The 13808-nt window shown below is 35.5% G+C and overlaps 1 protein-coding gene across 14 annotated transcripts in view; it reads left to right on the top strand.

Moving 5' to 3' along the window:
- CCNT2 (cyclin T2) overlaps window positions 1-12638 on the top strand; it is a 40801-nt gene extending 28163 nt beyond the window's left edge. For 11 of the 14 annotated variants that reach the window (XM_060622684.3, XM_060622683.3, XM_060622687.3 and 8 more), the window contains 4 exons: window positions 49-94; window positions 1708-1871; window positions 5861-5931; window positions 6452-12638. In XM_060622684.3, the coding sequence (XP_060478667.1) occupies window positions 49-94; window positions 1708-1871; window positions 5861-5931; window positions 6452-7879 (1709 nt within the window). In that variant the 3' untranslated portion in view covers window positions 7880-12638. Of the gene's footprint in view, window positions 1-48; window positions 414-1707; window positions 1872-5860; window positions 5932-6451 lie in introns of those variants that run through there. The other 3 variants (XM_060622686.3, XM_060622685.3, XR_013557332.1) reach the window with 2 other exon arrangements.
- The last annotated feature ends 1170 nt before the right edge of the window (window positions 12639-13808 follow it).

Here is a 13808-nt window from a genome sequence, read left to right as displayed (position 1 = left end):
TTAGAGCTGACAGTATTGTCTTCGTTTTTTTTTTTTCTTTTCTTACAGCAAGCAAGGATTTGGCACAGACATCCTATTTCATGGCTACCAACAGGTTGTTATCCTGACCCTCTTTGTTGCACTGTTGTAGCACACTATAGCTTCCTTTAATGCAGGGCCCCCTCAATGTGTCTCTTACCCTTGTTGCAACAGGAGACTGGACCATCTACTGTGGTGGTACCTTCCTGTCTGCTTTGCGGTGTATTGTACAAGGGACTTTTGGCACAGAGGGGTTAAATGCACATTGTGAAGTGTAGTGGTGCTTTCTGATGACATATTCTCGATTTGTGAGTGCATAAGTCTAAAATTGGTAGCCTGAATAGCAGCTAAAGATTACAAAGAGCTAAACTTAACGTAGAAATTCGAGCAACTTGGTAAGTATAAAGCTATTTCTAGTTTACAATTATAGTTAAATGACAATTTTTTAAAATTTCACATTGATCCAATTTTAACTTTAAAATAATCATTAAAGTTTTTTTAATAAATAAAATTTATATAACTTGGGTTTTTTTCCAGATAATACCCACTAGTAGTAAATCAGAACTAGCCAAGTCCTGTCAGTGCCTAGATTTGCAGAAATACAATTTTTACTTTAAGAAAACTTAACTTCCTTTTCATTTTACATAAAAATTTTGGTGTGGGTTTGCAGTTGATGAACATTTTTCATCTCCATCACTTCTGAACTGAACTGAAAGGATAATTTTTTAAAGCCTTTAATATCTAATACATAATTCTGTTCTGGATTGATTATATGAATGCCTTAAATTTGTTTTTTAAATGGGTCATTGGGGAGGAGGGCACCAAAGTAGCATTGTATGGTCCTTAATTTCTTGTGACACTGTTTTAACTTTTATTTAAAACTTTGAATTGGCAAATACCAATATATTTTCTTAGGTATATGTTGTTGGGATTTAACTCCTATCCCTAGGAGTTTTGAACGACAAAAAGAAAGTACTAAATTTAAAACTTTGGTTAGAAAAGGCATGCTGTAACGTGTTATCACATGCCCAAATTTGGGACATAAAGTGGAAGGAGAAAAGTAGCATTTTTATAGTATTTAGCAACATTGGGCCTTGAAGCTGTTCAGCAAAAGGTAAGTTTTCTCTGTGGCTTTGCTGAAAAGACAGAGGTTTACATAGATAAGTATTAGATTCTCTTTAACTTACTTGAGAATTCTGTTAACCCACATCAAATGGTGGAATCCCTGATTCTGACTTCATTCTGTAATGTGATGTTGAAATTACTTGGCAGTTTTATGGAGAATCTTCTGCTTTTTCTTTACTTTTTTGCCATGACATTACAAAAGAAGCAAAAATACCACAAAAAATTAAAATGTTACACATGTTTATGCTGATTATTGGAAATATGTCTTCCCCTCCTTTTATAAAGAAGTAAAAGTACTTCAAAATTTAGAAATATTAATATATTACTATTGATAAAATATTAATATAATGCTCTGGGAGTCACAGTGTGGAGAATGTTCATAATCTAGTATTAGAATTTTATAACTATAGTGTTAGCTTTTAATTTAAAAATAAGGTTTTATACTCGACTTGAAGAAAACCTTTATAATTATGTTTGTGCTCTAATCTTACTGGTAAATGTTTTTCTTTGTTTTACATACTTGAATTACTATGGTTCTTCGTTTTCAAACCTGCTCCACAACAGTCTACACCTTACCACCTTCTGTCTTCAGTACAAACCAACAGTGATAGCATGTGTATGTATTCATTTGGCTTGCAAATGGTCCAATTGGGAGATTCCTGTGTCAACTGATGGAAAACATTGGTGGGAATATGTCGATCCTACAGTTACTCTAGAATTACTAGATGGTAAGTAGAGAAAAAGAAATTTTTTTTTTTACATTGAAAATATTTTTTTATTATGAAAAATTCTACCTACTTTTGTATAGGTTTGAAAATAGCGAGTCTCCGTAGACTCATACTTAAGTGAACAGTTACCGATTCTGGCCAATCCAGCATCTCCCTCTCCCCCTGTAGTTATTTTGATATTAATCCCAGATCTCTTTATTAATATTTGTTTGTGTTTCAAAAGATTCCTCAAAAACATAACTATAATTTCATTTTAACAATTTGGTAATAGAATTTAAAAGTATAATTTACACGATCAAATGAACAGGATGAAAATAAGGATTCATTAGCCTAAAGAAAAACAACTAAAAAATAAAAACTTGAACATATTTTAACTACCAATGAATATCTATAGCCCTGTCAGGACTTCTCAAAAAACATTATGATTTATAATGCTATAGGTTGACAATGCAAGAATCTCAAAGTCGGGTATAATTTATTGTAGAAGATGTGAAGCTATGAACTAAAGGTATTTTCAGGGTAACATTCCTTGTTCTGTAGTTCCACTGATAGTGAAGTGTGTCATTGTTGCCTTGTATTATTAAATATGAATTGAAAAAATCAGGGGTGCAGATTCTGTAAATTGTGAACCTGGAATTGAGTCTTCTGATAAGAAATTTCTTTGGTAAGAAATAAGCTGACCAGAGGCAGGAGAGATTCTTGGGGATTAAGACATTTTAGCCAAATACTGTAGATTTCAGAAAGGAATTAGATTATACTTCTTGCCTAAAAGATACACTGTTAGGTTTTTGGCTGCTTCTTTTTGTGAGCTTTCCCCAACTTCTGTTGAAAGATTGAAGCTCATGGGAAAACAATTTATATCTATTCCTATTGAGGACATCTGTTACATAGAGACCCCTTTGGGTTTCACATGTGATCTTCCAATAAAATTTCAACATGTTTCTGTAAGCTAGATGTTTCTTTTCTCTGATGAGCCAAATAGTAATAACTCTTTCAGAGTTTATAGACTTTTTGGTCTATGCCAACTACACAACTCCTGCCCCTGTAGCTGGAAAGCAATCATAACCAATCCGTAAATGAATGGATATGGCTGTTCCAGTAAAACTTTGTTTACAAACATGGGGGTATAGGTCATAATTGTGATAGTTTGCCTTCCTTTTTTCTAAAATATGCCTCCTTTTTAGATCTCTTGATTTTCAATTTTTGTTTCCTCCGTGAAAAATTTCATCCAGTGTATATATCTCGTACTATATTACTGCCACATGATTATGCTCTTTTCCTTACATTGCCAGAGGTTTTTTAAAGTTTAACAAGAGAAGAAGGCATCTTCAGTGAGTTAAAATGGCATCTTTTAAAAACCAGTGGGGGGCGCTTTTTTTTGTCATCTGTGACTTGAAAATTAGGTTATCTGTGCTTCCATCTTACTTTGGCAGTTAACAGATGAGAAGAAGTAGGCATCGTCTGAATAAAAATAGTTTATATACATGATCCTAAAGTAAAGGTCGCAAAAAGCAAGTGATCTGCCTTTTATACTGCTCCTAAATTGTACTTAAAGTTTTTTTTTGACATGACAGAAGCCACCCAAATAACCATCTGCTTCTGTGCTGAAAAGGCTCAAGTTTATTAAATTGGAGAGCCACTGAACATGAATCTGGGGACATGTAAGACATTGACAGTTTCAACATGCTATATAGCAGCCTTTTTTGGTGTTTTGATCACAAAAAAAGAAAAAAGTAACAAAGGTTAAGATATATCTGAATTTTAATCTGGTGTTGAAGCATCAGCGTTCACTGAAATAATTCATGTAATGACTCTTCCAAAAACAGCTTTGGCTTGGACTTGGCCTGCCTGTAATATTTTTTGTTGTTGTTTTGCAAGGTTTGTTTTTGTTTTATAATTAATAACAAACCCTCATCTGTTTTTTGTATTTAATTTTTTTCTGTATACTTAGCCTTGAGAGAAAAAGGCTCTCATTTAAGGACCATACTGTGATTTTTGTGTATATAACTAATATATTGGCAGTGATTATTTGACAGATTCTTTTGATTGTCCATTGTAAAATTTAATAAGAAAGTAAAAACAAGCCTTATGTTTTATACCTGCTATGTAGGCAGGTTTGGGACCAGAAACTTTTTTAATTTATTTATTTTGAGAGGGAGCAGCACAAGCAGGGGAGGGGCCGAGAGAACGGGAGAGAGTGAATCCCAAGCAGGCTTCGCACTATCAGCACAGAGCCCTATGCAGGGCTCTATCCCATGAACCATGAGATCATGACATGAGCCAAAACCAAGAGTGGGACGCTTAACCGACTGAGCCACCCAGGCACCCCTGGACCAGAAACTTGATGTGCATTTAATCTTTGACAACCAAGCTGTTAAAGAAATTGAATCAAAACAATTTCTTGTTAATTTTGAACCCAAAATTATTGTGTATCTGCTAGATTTATTAGTGTCCACGTGGAAAGGTGTTTGTTTGCTTATTTGTTTGAAATTAAAGAGTAGTGGTCCAGTCATTAGATAGCTTTCATTCAAACTGAATCAGAAAGTTCATGAATCTTGAGCAGGTTATAGTTATCACAGCTTATAGACATATAATAAATGCTAAGTTTTTGCATATTTTTTACTTTAAGATAAATTCTGTATGGTCTTAATTTTCGTTATCAGTTTAGCATGTTTGCCTAGAATAGTTTACAGAGAAGCTTACTATGTATACTAAAAAATAATAAATGAATCTGTGTAGTCTCTACTGAATTGGCATTATTAATATTATGTGATACTATAATTCATTTGACTGGTATTAATATTTGTCTTGAGTGGTCAATAGCCTAGTGGTCAATGTCACTATTTGGGGGTAGAAAAGTATAATTCACCATAACCACACCATTTTGGAAATGAGTCATTTCACTGTGATCCTAAATTTAAGGGGAAAATGAGGTAAAAATATATGACCCAGGGTAGTTTTAATAATATGTTAATAGTAATGATTGCTAGGAGAATATGAGTGTAGGTCGAGGAATTCTTTTCATTTAACTTTGAAATAATTTTAAACTTAAACTACAAAATAGTAGTTTCTATATACCCTTTACCTGGTTTCTCTAACGTTAACATCTTATAAAATAATACATGATTATCAAAACCAAGTAATTAACATTGGTACAGTAGTAACTAAATGACAAGTTTTATTTGATTTCCTCAGTTTTTCTGTTCTAGGATCCTATGTTCCATTTGGTTGATGTGCCCCTTAAATCCCTTCCAAACTATGACCGTTTTTCTATCTTTCCATTTTTTTATGACCTTGACATTTTGAAAAATAATGGTCAGTTATTTTATAGAATGTTCCTCAATTGGACTTTGATGTTTTCTCATTATTAAATTGAAACTTTGTATTTTTGGCAAGAATACCACATAACTGGGAAATGGGTTTTGCCTTACTCAGTGCACCTTATCAAGGAGTCCTTCATATATCAAGGGGTATATCTTACTGGTGATAATGATAACCATGGTCATCACTTGGTGGTATCTGCTGGGTTCCTCCATTGTAAAGTTACCGTTCTTCTCTTTGTAATTAAATATCTTGAGGAAGGTATGTTAGGATTATACAAATACCTCCTTTTCCTTTAAACTTCTGCCCATTAGTTTTAAAGAATCTATCGATGGATCTTGCCTGCAATAATTATTACTATGATGTTTGCCTAATGAAGATTTTCTATTTGGGGGGAACTTTTTTAATGCTACTAAATTTTCCAGAGATTCTGAGTAAGCATGGGAGCAGGGGGAATGATATTTATTTATTCATTCATTCGTTCATCTGTGATTCATCTTTGAAAATAGTTCAGATCTGTGTCTAGTTCTTTATTTGCTGAAGGTTGAATAGGAGGGTAATAGTGAAGTAGATGAACTCTTGAGGCCCGCTTTTTAATATTGCCCACTTGAGAGAAATATAAATCCTAAAGACACCTTCTAAGTTTTAAATTTAAATTTTATTTTTAGAGCTAACACATGAGTTTCTACAAATATTGGAGAAAACACCTAGTAGGTTGAAGAGGATTCGAAACTGGAGGGTAAGAGAATGGCAGGGTTTAATAGAATATCAGTTTGTCACTTATCTAACAAGTACATAGCTAACCAGTTTGAATTTTTTGGTTAAATATTCTTATTTCCGGTATTCCTAACTAATTACAGTGTATCATAAACTGCATACACTCATAGTTTATTCAACTGCTGTGTCCAGTGGACTTTGCTAATAAGTACTTTATAAATTTCTTGTTTAATTCTCACAGTGATTATAATGGAAATATTCTCCTTATTTGACAAATGGGCAAATTAAAGCCTAGACACGTTAAATTACTTTCTCAAATGCTGGGCTAGGATTTAACCTGTATCTAACTCTGAAACCAGCGGTTACCACTTTATGTAGCCCCCTTTTGTGCCTCTAAATAAGATAGTTACTTACCGGCAACATAAAGCCTTGAACCCCAGGTGGTTTTGTTTGCATATATTTAATAGAGATTTTTATAAGGCAGAGAAAATTGTATTAAATCCCTTTGCTGTCATCACTTCTTTTGTGTTTTATTTAAATAGGCCAATCAGGCGGCTAAGAAACCAAAAGTAGATGGACAAGTTTCAGAAACGCCACTTCTTGGTTCATCTTTGGTCCAGAATTCCATTTTAGTAGATAGTGTTACTGGTGTGCCTACAAACCCAAGTTTTCAGAAACCATCTACATCAGCATTCCCCGCACCAGTCCCTCTAAATTCAGGAAACATTTCTGTTCAAGACAGCCACACATCTGATAATCTGTCCATGCTAGCAGCAGGAATGCCAAGTACCTCATACAGTTTGTCATCACACCAAGAATGGCCTCAGCATCCAGAATCAGCAAGGACAGAACAGATGTATTCACAGAAACAAGAGACCTCTTTGTCTGGTGGCCAGTACAACATCAACTTCCAGCAGGGACCTTCTGTATCACTGCATTCGGGATCACATCACAGACCTGACAGAATTTCCGATCACTCATCCATTAAGCAAGAATATACTCAGAAAGCAGGGAGCAGTAAACACCATGGACCAATTTCTGCTACTCCTGGAGTCATTCCTCAGAAAATGTCTTTAGATAAATACAGAGAAAAGCGTAAGCTAGAAACCCTTGATCTGGATGTAAGAGATCATTATCTAGCCACCCAGGTAGAACAGCAGCACAAACACGTGCAGTCACAGTCAGCCAGCAGCAGTTCTGTCACTTCTCCCATTAAGATGAAAATTCCCATCACAAACCCCGAAAAACCTGAAAAATACACGGTGGATAAGAAGGAAAAGAGTGGATCGCTGAAATTACGGATTCCGATACCACCTGCTGATAAGAGTGCCAGTAAGGAAGAACTGAAAATGAAAATAAAAGTTGCTTCCTCAGAAAGACATAGCTCTTCTGACGAGGGCAGCGGGAAGAGCAAGCATTCCAGCCCACATGTTAGCAGAGACCATAAGGAGAAGCACAAGGACCATGCCGTGAACCGCCACCACCCCAGCGGGCACAAGCATTCCCACTCCCACAGTGGCAGCAGCAGCGGTGGCAGTAAACACAGTGCCGATGGAATCCCACCCACTGTTCTGAGGAGTCCTGTTGGCCTGAGCAGTGATGGCATTTCCTCTAGTTCCAGCTCTTCGAGGAAGAAGCTGCATGTCAATGATGCATCTCACAACCATCACTCCAAAATGAGCAAAAGTTCGAAAAGTTCAGGTAGTTCATCTAGTTCTTCCTCCTCTGTTAAGCAGTATATATCCTCTCACAACTCTGTTTTTAACCATCCCTTACCCCCTCCTCCCCCTGTCACATACCAGGTGGGCTACGGACATCTCAGCACCCTCGTGAAACTGGACAAGAAGCCAGTGGAGACCAACGGTCCTGATGGCAATCACGAGTACAGTACAAACAGCCAGCATATGGACTACAAAGACACATTCGACATGCTGGACTCGCTGTTAAGTGCCCAAGGAATGAACATGTAATCATTTGTTTAGGTCCATTTTTCCTTTACTTTTTTAATTTAAAAATGGTTAGAATGGAAAACTTCCTCCTGATCTAGCAGTGGTGACACCTGCTATTGCTGCCACTGTTTCAATATTTGTAAGTGCTGCTTTATTCTTCATTCTGAAAAGAAGAGATTATAGTAAACAAGTCTTTATCTCCACATATGATAGTGTTATAAATACTGTAAAAGCATGGAAGGTGCAAAACTCAGTATTTCTACAATTGCAGCTAAGAACATTAGGATGAATGGCTGGCTGCTTCTAGGAATATAAGATGCCTCAAGCATTCATTATTTATAATTTGAATACTGTAGCTATTTTATGTTGTTGTTGCTTGGCTTTCGAATGAGTGTAAATTGTTTTCTTTTTGTGTATTTATACTTGTATGTATGATTTGCATGTTTCGATGATAAAGGGATAAAACAGTATACTGACAACTGTTTACAAGAAAGTGGAGAAAAATGTACATACATTTTTGTATGTTTAGATATTACCATAAATACTCAGGATTGGAGCTGCTTGTAAGTATAACAATATAACTTTATTTTATCTTGTCCGAGTCCATCACTAATCTAAAACAAAGGTGGCACTTTTTCATGTTAACCTTAAACTCTAGGCCTTACTGGAAGCCACTGAAGGGGGACACTTCACTACAGATGGGTATGCAGTGCCACAGATGGTCATTTATTTACACTGTGAGGCACTGAACTTTTGCCTTCAGAGCTTCTGACCAGGTTGGCTGCTGAAATAGCCCCTACTTTTCTGAAGGCTTGAAGAGGAAAAAATAAAGTTTACATACTCTTGATGTGAAGTGCATTTTAAATGTGTGTTGGCTTGTTGCAGTACTATAAACACAGAGCTGTTAATAATGGTTATGTAGATTACTGTGATTTGAAAACTAAACTCACAAAAACTTATATAGTGAAGAATTAGTAAGTTTTTTTCTTAAATAAAGAACTTTAACACTACATATTTTACCAGTAAACAGGGATTGCTTTTCCTTTAGTGTTCAGAATGACACCATATTCTTAAACATACTCCTCCCCTGAAGTGTGTTCGTGTGTGATGCCATATTTCTTTTTCAGGTAAATGCAGTCTTCCTTATAGAAATGAAATTAAACCTGTTGCTCTCTCGGTTCTTTTATATTCTAACAATAAATACAAAGAAAAGATCATTGACTGTGCATTGTACCTATATATACAGCTTATGGTTGTTACCAAGAAGCTCTGTGAGAAAAAAGGGTTAGCCTCCAGGTGAACAGCTAGTGGAGGTTTTCCGTTTGTTGCACATCGCAGTATATTCCTGTTGAGGTCAGGTTTGCACAGTCATCTAACTTCTGAACAAACAATAGACTTTAACTTGTTTAAAATTTGTCTGAAACACCAATAATGTGGCTCCAGTTTCTCAGCTAATCTTGAATTTATTCTGTGGTAAATCTTTGAGCTGTTGAGTATCTTTAGATGGGGTGAATTCAACTTTTGTTGAACTAAAAACTGTCTTAATTTTTTCCTTTATGTATATGAATTATTTTTGTTAAAAAGCCACTGATACGTGCACAATTGTAATTTTACTCAAGTATGTTGCAGTTGTAAATATTAGGGTTTAATCTCGTGCTCTACTTTATTTAGCAATTACTTAATTTGCCAGTAGCTCTATAATTTTTTTTAAGATAATTGTTTATTATTTTGTCAATGCTATTTGAACTTAGGATACTAGGAGCCTCTTTCCAGGGACTTTGCCTAGGGAGCATGTCCTAACATTTGTTCTTTGTCTTGCATAACTTTAGTAACCTTTGTCATTACGTGTAACTTTGTTGCTCTGTATGGCATATTATTGTATCCATAAACACAGTAATTTTGATACAGTTCTACTTTTACAGTGGTACATAATTCGAGGACTAGTATAGAATTAAGCTGAGTGCAAGATGAGGGAGGGAAGGGTTTTGTTCTTGGTAATTTAGATGTGAAACCTCTAAGGAGCTATCATGTGAAACGACATAGGGTGGTTGTGCTACTGTATAATTGGGGATGATAATACCAGGAATTTTAATAAGATTTTGTAAAGAGTATCCAAAAAGTAGTGAACTTATTTTCAGTATGACATAGAAACAATGTGAATATTTAAGGTCTGTGACTATACTTAAACTTCACTAAGAATTTGCAGAACTGTTTCGAGATGTGGGAATAAAGGTAATTTTGTTGAATCTTTATTGGTGCTAATGATGGACAGTTTAAAAGGTAGCTAGTATATATTGTTATGGGTCAGTACTTATTAGTACTTCCAGAATTGAATTTGAAATGCTATGTATTCACTTTTCACTCTGTAAATGTAATTCTTTACGATGACTTTATTTATTAAAGGGCAGCCAGTTGTAATTTGTACAGGATTGTGTGAGCTATTCAAACTCTTTAACCTCTGAACAGGATTATAGCTTCCAAATGCACCGTGGGGATGAATATGAAAATCCTTTTAAGTTTCATTTCCATTAAATGAAAACCCCTATTACTCATATTACTGTTAATTTGCTTTACCCATCTCATTTGCATAAAATAGTTCATCAGCCTAGTCCCAATAGGCTCAACCAAAGAAAAAGACTCCAATGAATGGACGTTATTACCGAGTCTTTTTGTAAGTAGCCATAAGTAAACCAAAATAGTATCATCAAATTTAGCTATGAAATTCCACATGTGCAAAGTACTGTTAAGGTGATTTACATTTTTGATGAGATTTTTTTTAAATATTTGAAATATTAAAAAGCATTATCTTTAAACATCCTTTAAAAGAGTGATTCATTTTTTTAGTTGTCTTTTCCCTAGGTCATAGTTTTCTTACCTTTATGCAGAAGCACATTGCATAGAAAGGCTTTACTTCTACCTCTCTAAGTAGTTTTCCAGTATTGAGCTGTGCCCCCCTATATATTTGCCTTAGCTACTTTAAAATATGCTTTCGGAACCAAAAAGCAAAGGAGAGTTTGTTTTTCACTGAGACATTCTTGGAGGCCTGCTTAACTAAACTAGTGGTGATATCCTTTAGTGGTACAACCTTGCAAAATGCCCCAATTCCTTCTTGTTTTACCTGAGGTTCGTTTCTTAGGTTTGTCTTTGGAAGCAGTTAAAGGTGCGTCTTGGTCTTTCTCTGCATGTGCAGATGCATTCTGGTTAGAATCGTTGAGTCCACATTTCTTCCATGCCATGTGAGAGGTGCTTGCATCACTTTGTTACCAACAGGTTATAATTAGGGTAGGAGACCTTATATTTTTGGCCTACCCTCCTCCAACTTAACGAGATGACTAGTCTCCTTCAGAGAACCAAATTTTAAATGTTTTTGTTAGTTACCAGTTGCCTTGCCTTAAAGCATTTTGAGCACATTTTTTGGTTAGATTTGAGAATTTAAATTGCTGATTTTTATTCTTTAACCAACCTTAGAGATAAACCACTGCTTGCCTATGCATCACTGTTGTGTACTGTAGAATTATCTTTGGTTGATCAGATGTTTTAGGGTATTTTCATTTACTACGGAAATAAAGAGGGTTGTTTTGGGGTTTGTTTGTTTGTTTACATGGTAGTCATGGTAGTAGTATCTCTAAAGGAAGACAGTTATGTTCTCAAGACACCTCATCATTCCCAATTTTTATCTAATCAGTGAGCAGTTGTTTCTTGCCTAGTACTGTGCACTTTTAAGATCTCTTTGCTGAGAAACATTAGAGAGCTCTTGTCGAAGAACTCTTGATTCAGCAGTCTCTTGCTCGAGAGGCTTTCTTGGAAGGCAATAGGGTTTGCTAACTGTATTTACAGATGAAGGATCAGTTAATCCCATGCCCAGGTAACTTGCATTAACTGAGCTAACAGAATGATACTTAATTTTGTGTACCCATGTATTTATGATAGGCGATTTAGAAAACAGCACATTCTGTCTCTGGCGTCCTAGGGTGTGAAGTTATGATACCATCGTATTGAGAATTCACAGTTATGTTAAGATCTGAAATTTGATTGCTGTAAGCTGACGTATGTAAGTCAAATAGAAGTTTGCTTGTTTTGTAAGGGAAGTTTGCCTTGGAAACGTCTGTCTTTATAGTAGAAATGATCTTGGCCAGTGGGACTGGAATGCTCAGTGTTTGAGGTCTGATGCCGTGCATCTATTTTTTATTCCACAATGTTGATGTGTGCGCTGCCAGCTTTTGTTTCTGTGACTCCTCTTAACTCTGTTCTATGTAGTTTACTAGTATCTATTTTCACCTGACAGATTCTTTAGAATAGGTTGATAAGCAAGACACATTGAAGGTTGTGTGGCTCCAGCTACGAGTAATTGTGTTTTCATCAAGGTGAGGTAACCCGTTCCCTGTGATCCTTTAACCCCAAAGGAAATTCTGAGGGCTAATTTCCTTTATTTCAAGCTTTTGGGAGGAAGCCTTCCTTAAAATTTGTTTAGTAGTTGGTTTAATTTGATTGCCTGTTGTTTGTTAAGTAATGAGTACGTTCTTTCTTTCAAGGTGTGTTTTTCAAGTGGATTTACTTGGTTTGTAAAACCTCACATGTACTCATTTGTTGTCAGCAACGATTGGGATTTTGTTTTCTGAATGTACTCAAAACCCCCAAGGACTACTGAATAGGGTGTTTGCTAATAGAAAATCCAAAACAGGAATGTGTATATGTGGCATGAATTTGATTAGTCATTGAATTTCAGCTCCGTATCTATTACGAGGAATTATTAATAAAATGTGTTTATTGAAAATGTCAATCCAAGGCTCTAACATGTCTTGTTAATGTGAATCAGAGATAATTTTCAGTCCCTGGGAAATGTGGGAAATCAGATCTTAATGTAAGTTTCTCTTTATCTGAGTAACTTCATATAATCAAGGAGTGTGTTCTCTCATTCAGATTGTCCATATTCTCGTCCCAGACCCACCACTTAGCTGATATCCTTGGGTGAATTAGTTGACTTTGTGCCTTGATTTCCTTACCTACAAAATGTACCTATTCTTAGGGTTGTGAAGCTAAGGAGGGAAGGCTAAAGAGAATAGATGGCATTGAAGAGAATCTTGCCAGAGGTATATTTTAGATATCGGAGGGAATGAGGAAGCCCAGTCCAGGTGCATTAAACTTAGGTGTGTATTAAACTACATGCCTACTGTTTCTAGAATTTCATTTCGTTCTGATTCATACTTTGTGGTTTTCTTGGTTAAACTATTGCATCAACTCCCCAAAAAGCAAAGAGGAATTGCAGTTATCTGGAAGGGGAATTATCCATGAAAAAAAATGTTTAATCATAAACTGCTTTATTATTTCTGCCCTGTCCAACCCCTTGATTTCCCCACGATTTGCCCATACCTTCCACTTGAAAGAAAATTGAAGCCATGCAGGATAGATAGAAAAGTTACTTTCTCTAAAATGCATCTAAAGCCTGAATGTAAAATAAATGTTTTGAAATCAATTAAAGGAGAGTTGTCTTCATCTTCTGTTGATAACACCAGTAAGGGCCTATTGTATTAGCATATAAAAAGTTACATGAGTTTGATTTAGGAACATTACAAAATCAGTTAATTCCACTTAAAGTTAATAATTCCATTTTGTAATTCATCCTACTCCATTGTGTTTGTTTGTTTTGTTTTTTGCCCTGTTTTCAATATAATGAAAAAATTGTACATTTTTGTTTTAGCTCTGGTATATGACCTGCCTGTTTGTTCTCCCCAATACTAACCTCCTGTGGCAGTGAAGAGCCTCACTAATGAAAGGGTTTTTATTTTACTGGCATGAAATTAAGAGCTTTCCCACCTTACAAGTGTCCAGTCATACACCCAAGATCAGTTTGGGCGTACTGTTGTTTTTAGTCTTTCAAGGCATAAATCTGCCGGAGTGGTTGCTCTAGAGATGAATTCAGTCATAGTTTTTCACAAGTTTGAGAAGTCTT

Source organism: Panthera onca, chromosome C1 (assembly GCF_046562875.1).
Source record: "Panthera onca isolate mPanOnc1 chromosome C1, mPanOnc1 haplotype 2, whole genome shotgun sequence".
Classification (NCBI taxonomy): Eukaryota; Metazoa; Chordata; class Mammalia; order Carnivora; family Felidae; genus Panthera; species Panthera onca.
This window is presented reverse-complemented; position numbering and strand designations above follow the sequence as displayed.